We start from the raw sequence: 7,037 nt of genomic DNA, 5'->3' as shown, positions 1-7,037 counted from the left end.
TGAGCAGCATGTGACCTATGAAAAAATAACATCAATAATTTATACAGTAAAATAAAACATCTACAGAATGAAATCTGTGTTCCCATGGTTTCAGCTACTTTCATAGTAGGTATCTGTGGTCCCTGTCCAATCTGCTGTTAGATTATCTGTGTAATTTTGAATTGCCAACAGGGTTAGCATTAGACAACTTTTTTTTTCTACTTGGGTTGAACTGACATTCTTACCAGTTGCTTTTTGAGGTCAGGACTATTTCTGACCCGCTCCTCCAGGTTTGCAACACACTGGTGATCAGCTAATGGCAGCAAATTTGGTTCAACAGCTATCTCTTCTTCGGCAACAGATTTCAATCCTTAGACAGTTTTGAAAATGTTCATTTGGTCCTTCATCATCATCTCAAGATTTGTGAGAATATGTTGCAGGAGTGCTACGAAGAAAAAGGTTTTTGTGGATAAGAAATTAAACAACTGGTTTTATAAAAATGTATTTAGTCAACACAGCAGATCACAGCATATGAATACAATAACATGCTCACATGAATGAAGACTGGTCTGTGGTCTTCGTATCAGTTGATGTTGCTCAAAGGAAACAGTTCTCATCCTCTAGTCCATCCTAGGGACTAGACTGTGGATGCACCTAGACTTGGATTCCGTCAAGGTCAAAGGTCAAAGTGTTTATTGTGCAATTATGCATGTGCAAACTGAGAATGTAAATTGTACAGGTTGACAGTACATGACGTATTCCCTGATAATAAACTCCTCAGCTGTTTAGGAGTCTGATGCCAGAGGGAAGGAAAGAGTTTTTCAGTCTGGAGGTCCTGCATTTCACACTTCTGAACCTCTGGCCAGAGGGTAGGGAGGCAAACAGTTTGTGCTGAGGGTGGGTGGGGTCCTGGAGGATGGAGGCAGCTTTCCTACGCACCCTGCGGTGGTCGCCGACCTCCAGCAGAATAGTGTAGAGTCGGACTCTGAAAATACCAAATATTTTCACTTACCTCAATTAGAACTTCAAAACTCTCCAGGAACTGCACCCTCTTAGGCATTACAACCTCAAAACCTAGAAAAAAGGAAAATAGAAAAGAAAGTTTTTAACTAATTTTACTGGTGCTAATAAAGTAACAATACTCCAGCAATCTTAGGAGAAACTATTTATTGGATCCGAACTGAAAACCTTTAACTAATCCTACTTACCTTTTTTTTTGCTTCCCATCTCTCTTTCTGTCTCGCTAATCTGTATAAGTTTTTCTCAACTTCTCACCTGCAAAAAAAACAAACATCCTACTTACCTTAAATAGTTTGCCTCCAAAATGCTCCAGCAATCCTGTTACAAATCTACCGTATAGATTAGACCTCAAAAACGACGGCACTGAACCTACAGAGGAAAGAAAAGAAACAAATATTTATGAGTTAATTTTAACTCGCCATCTAGTCTGTAGAAAACTCCTATATGCCACATGTACTGAGCCTCAAAATCAGGCGAGGATAACCTACAAGAAACCAAAAGTTAGTCTGATAGGCGACTGAAATCTGAACATTGTCAGCTTCTACAGTTCTCAAACCGTCTAATCTTTTAATATTTGGACATTCTCAAAACCAAGCAACTTAAAACAGAACACATCTGAAAGGGACAACATACATTATAATGATCAGAACTTGCCAGTTTCAATATAACCTTTCCTACGCAATAAATGGTAAATGGACTGCATTTATATAGCGCATTTTTCCACAGTGTGTTGCACTGGCCAAAGCGCTTTACAGGCTGCCACACAACGGCGCTAGTCAAACCACCGGGAGAAATTCGGGGTTCAGCGTCTTGCTCAGGGACACGTAGGCATGCGGGGAGACCGGGAGTCGAACCCAAACAATTAAATAATTAAACTTAACAATTAAATACTAATTTGGTTAAAATTAGACTAACAAATAGAATTAATACAAACCATGATCTTAGGAGGAACTAACCCAGCAATAATGCCAATAAACTGAGGAATAACAAGGTTAAAATACAATTTTCATCAGCAGACTACATCACCTTCAACAAGCAAAAATAATCTACAATCTGATGAATAATAACGCCAAAATCACAAACTTTTGCAGCAATTTAAACTAAATAAAATACCGGAGAACTTACCTTATAACCACTAGCTCAATTCTCGCGTCTACCACAAATAATACTATTCTCTACCATTCACCCCAACGTGGTTTGTAGACCTCCTTCTCCAGCAATAATCTAAAATACTGATCTCCCCACCAAGAATAAAACAAAACAAAACAATAAAAATCCTCAATTTCACTGGACAGTAAGAGGTTGAAACACGACGATACCTACTTGGTTAGCTAGAAACACAAGTCAAGCCGTTAAAAATTTAGCAACTCTTCACTTATTACATACTATAAACAGCTTTTTGATATTTGTTATACTTTGTTACAGCATTTAGCAAAAGCTGTTTATAATGTAAACCTATGGAAGACTGTTCAAATCTTGATCCTCTTTGAACCTTCACAGTTCTGGCATATTTTGAGCTACAAACATTTGAACTGTCATAAACTCATGACACATTCAGCTATAGACATTGTAAAAACAGTTTTTTATATCTTTTACAGTTTTTGCATGATCACCATTTACAGTTTACATTAATGTCCATCCATTTTGCCAGACACACTCAAGGCTTCACTGACACAGTGCTCAACTGACACCTAGTGATGAATAAAATGCAGTGCAGTGTAGTCAGTACACTTCAAATCTTCATCCTCTTTGAGCAATTAAAACTCCAGCATACTGTCATCCAAAAACACAATTTAAACTGTCATCAACTCATGACATATCTTTAACCTTTCAGCAGTGTTCATACTATATTTCTGTTTCATCAGCTCTGTACAATGCTAATATTACAAACATTTTAACATAACCATTTTATCACTTTGTGCTCTAAAAATATAGGTATTACTCACAAGTCAATTACATTGTCTTGTCCTAAAACTTACCTGACTTCTTGATGATCTGTTAAGACAATACACAGTATACAGGATTGTGGCCACTGTAATACGTTTTCATTACACCACTGTGGAGACACTACTGTGGTTGTGAGATGAAAATGAGATCCAACAGTGTGTTCTTCTCTGTGGTTGCTGCAGTGATTACTTGTGCATATCCCTGTTACGGTTAAATTAGCAATACACAAAGCAGATCTAGGCCACTTATATAAATTTGATATAGACAGTCTGCTCAGTGTTTGTCTGATCTAAAGAAGCAACATCATGTCATTGATGTTGGCTTGTCTCATGGTCTCCACGGCTGATGTGATCTCTGGATTCAAATAACATCATGTCTCATCCATGTCCAGTTGGTGCACTCTACTAAGGGAGGTCACTCTGATGAGAGCTATGTAAGCCATGCCATGTTCAAAAATGTGCTTCAGTGAAATTACAGCTGATGTTGTTGTCATTCTCTGAACCTTGTGAATTGTACCACTCCTCTGTATCAGGTTGTGTGCTCTTTCTATGTACACTAGATTGTCAGCTGCACTCGATGCTCTGCGATAACTGTTCCATCTAGCTATTTCATTGTCAATTTTGCGTCCATACTTAGTGACATGTACACAGCCATTCTGTCCATCTCATCCTTCAGCTATTTCAACAAAGAACTTCAGCCATTTCTTCTCATCCTTCGGCTGTTTCAGCAGTTGATTTCAAGCATTTTCAGGGCAATCCTTCTGCTGATTCGCATCCACATACATTTTCAAAAGGAAATGCATTTCTCTAGTTGTGTGGATGCTGTAGCATCCACACTGTTTTCCAATTACTGTGTTCCAATTATTACTATACTGTCACAACCATCCACCCTATTGTTTTCCTCTTATTTATTGTGTGGCTGCTTATTATTGTTTCTTCCATACGTTTTTTGGCCCTCATCTCCTCCCACATGCTTTCAGCTAGACAACCCATTCTGGTATCAAAATGTGCAGCTTTATAAGGACATTATGGTGTGTACTCAACTTTTATATAACTTTCATACTTTTTAATGAATTCAGCTTTTTCACCAAAAGTTTCCCATTGGAAATGAATGGAAAAAAGTTTTAACCTTAATATCTCTGGCATACCTTGGGCTAGAAACGCCATTTCAACTTTATTCAACTTATTAATAATAATAATAATAATAGTTTATTTATATAGCACTTTACAACTTGGCAGGAGCCCAAAGTGCTTCACAAAAGGACACTAATACAAGACAATACTAAAACAAAAACTTATACAAAACAAACTACAAAGTATTAACCCCCCCTCAAAAAACATCCCTATCAGAATAAGAAACAGCATAAAAAAACAACAGGGAAACGAGTTAAAAACGAGTTAAGATTAAGACGAACTAAATACCAAAGGCCTGTCTAAAAAGATGAGTTTTCAGAGTTGACTTAAAAGCTGACAGCTCAGTTTCGGCCCAAAGCTCTGGCATAGGGAGTTCCAAAGCCTGGGGCCATACACGGCAAAAGAGCGTTCTCCCCATTTTTTGTACCTAGCCTGAGGAACAACCAGGGACAGGTGTTCTGAGGAGTGCAGTGTTCTACGTGGCACATAGACGGAGAGAAGATCCGATATATATTGCGGAGCAAGGCCATTTATGGCCTTAAAAACAAACAGTAATATTTTGAAATTAATTCTATACTGTATTGGCAGCCAATGTAGTGAGCGAAGCACCGGGGTAATGTGAGCAAACTTAGGAGTATTTGACAACAGTCGAGCCACAACATTTTGAACCAGCTGTAGCTTCCGCAGAAGAGACTGAGCGATTCCAACATAGAGGGCATTACAATAGTCAAGACGCGAGGTAATGAAGTCATGGATGGCTTTTTCTAAATCGGCATACGATAAAAAAGGCTTCACCTTCATTAAGAGCCTCAAATGATAAAAAGTGGTTTTAACCACGGATCTGATCTGCTTATCAAAATTAAAATCACTGTCCAAAATGACTCCAAGGTTCCTTACAGTGCCAGTGCATGCAGGTGCTAGGGCACCTAAACTAGGTACCACAGCAGCGGAGTCGGGGCTGAACACAATGTATTCTGTCTTGTCGTCATTTAAGTGCAGAAAATTCTGCGATAGCCAGAGTTTTATGTCACGTATACAATTTTGCAGCAGGATAAGTGCACTACTGTCGCCCAGTGTCAGTGGCACATAAATCTGAATGTCATCAGCATAAAAATGAAAATGAACATTGTGCCTTGATATGACTGAACCAAGTGGAGACATATACAAAGAAAATAGTAGTGGGGCCAAAATCAAGCCTTGGGGAACGCCCGAGGTGAGAGGAGCTATGGTGGAGGAGAAGTCCCCAATCATCACAGAGAAGGTCCTATTTGTCAAGTAAGAAGTGAACCATTTTAGAACTGTGCCTCTCAAGCCAATCCGGTGTTCCAGCTGGGAGAGCAAAATTGCATAGTCGACTGTGTCAAAGGCCGCCAATAAATCTAACAAAACAAGAACAACAGACCATTTGGCATCTAGGGCCATAGTGATGTCATTATGGACCTTCAGTAGAACTTGTGAAAATGTCAGCTACCAATGGTGCAACAATCATCTTTATAAACTTCATAATTTTTTAATAAATTCAGCTTTTTTCACAAAAATATTTTCCCATTGAAATGAATGGGAAAGTTTTGAAAGCCTCATCCTCTTTGAACATTAATATCTCCAGCATACCTTGGGCTAGAAATGCCATTTCAACTCTATTCAACTCGTGACATGTTCAGCGACCACTCATCTTGATTTTTGACTTTTACATTTTTTTTATAATCAATATTTATATTTTGTGTATTTCTCCATAGGAATAAATGGGGCCATGGAAACCCTATGGCGCACTCTGGGTCATGTGACTCCCCGCTCTAGCTTCTGTGTCTGTTTTTCAACAATTTTTTGCCCGTTTTTCTGCTCTTATTCTGCCATCCTTACACTTTATACACATATAAATGGACAAAAACGTAGAGAAAATTGTCACGAATCTATTTATGCTATTGTTATTGTGATGGGATGAATGGTATTTGCGCAAGGAAGCACATTCCAGACACAGTGCCCTCTCACTGCTCCATAGACGGGCATTCAATGGAAGGATTCAGAAAGTCAGTTCGAAGCCAAAGTCAGGGTATTTCTAAATTGCCACTGCTTCTTCATTTTCCAGAATATCTTGACATAGAGGTGATCAGCATTTTTGTTGAACCCTCCTGCTGTTCACAGTGAAGAGATTTTTTTCGAAAGGACAATTTTTTTTTTCTGTTGTCAATTGTTGAGCAGGATTTTTTCAATATGGTGACAACACGGCTGTTCTTTCAAACACAGAGAACTTGCTCTGCTAGACGGCAGCTTAATGTCTTTTTTCCAGACGAACTTTTGATTTGATTTGATTTGATTTGATTTATTCTTTCAAACATGTAAAGACAGTCAATATGTCAACACACATAATTCCACACATATCCACAAATGCATTATCAATTTGCTTATACCTAGTACATGCTTGAACAGAGTAGGAAGAAGTTAGACTTATCTAGTCCTACCCCATAACATCATCTTACCATCATTGGTTTGCAAGCAGTATTTCTACATAGATAATTTTGTTCTACACCACGCTAGTGATATACTAAAAAATTATTACAGATTGTTACCATTCTTACATAATTACATACTTTGATAATTATCTTCTACATCACACAAGTAGAATTATTACATCGTGTTAACATTCATACACCACACCCACAATGTTACACCTGATTAATCATTAAACCTGTTCTTGCATATATCTTGATTGACACATACCTTTATATTTATGTTTAAACTCATCAATTCTATTACTATTTTTTATGTCCACACTTAAATTATTCCATAGTTTTACCCCACTTATGGAAATACAAAATCTTTTTTTGGTTGTAGTATAGCATGAATTTTAAAATTTAACTGACCCCTTAAATTATATCCCCCTTCCCTTTCATTAAATAGTTTTTGAATTCCACCAGGTAATAAATTGTTCCTGGCTTTATACATAAACACAGCAGTCTT

General features: G+C 37.8%; 1 protein-coding gene across 6 annotated transcripts in view; it reads left to right on the top strand.

The window, feature by feature from the left end:
* sgsm2 (small G protein signaling modulator 2) overlaps nucleotides 1–7,037 on the top strand; it is a 184,896-nt gene that overhangs the window by 157,155 nt on the left and 20,704 nt on the right. For 2 of the 6 annotated variants that reach the window (XM_020595202.1, XM_020595203.1), the window contains exon 24: nucleotides 5,816–6,353. The exons of 2 other annotated variants lie outside the window; for them this stretch is intronic. In XM_020595202.1, the coding sequence (XP_020450858.1) occupies nucleotides 5,816–6,021 (206 nt within the window). In that variant the 3' untranslated portion in view covers nucleotides 6,022–6,353. Of the gene's footprint in view, nucleotides 1–5,815; nucleotides 6,354–7,037 lie in introns of those variants that run through there. 2 more of the 6 variants (XR_002274549.1, XM_020595205.1) reach the window with 2 other exon arrangements.

Source organism: Monopterus albus, unplaced genomic scaffold (assembly GCF_001952655.1).
Source record: "Monopterus albus unplaced genomic scaffold, M_albus_1.0 scaffold26.1, whole genome shotgun sequence".
NCBI lineage: Eukaryota > Metazoa > Chordata > Actinopteri > Synbranchiformes > Synbranchidae > Monopterus > Monopterus albus.
The sequence above is the reverse complement of the archived record's forward strand: the minus strand, read 5'-3'. Positions and strand labels throughout refer to the sequence as shown.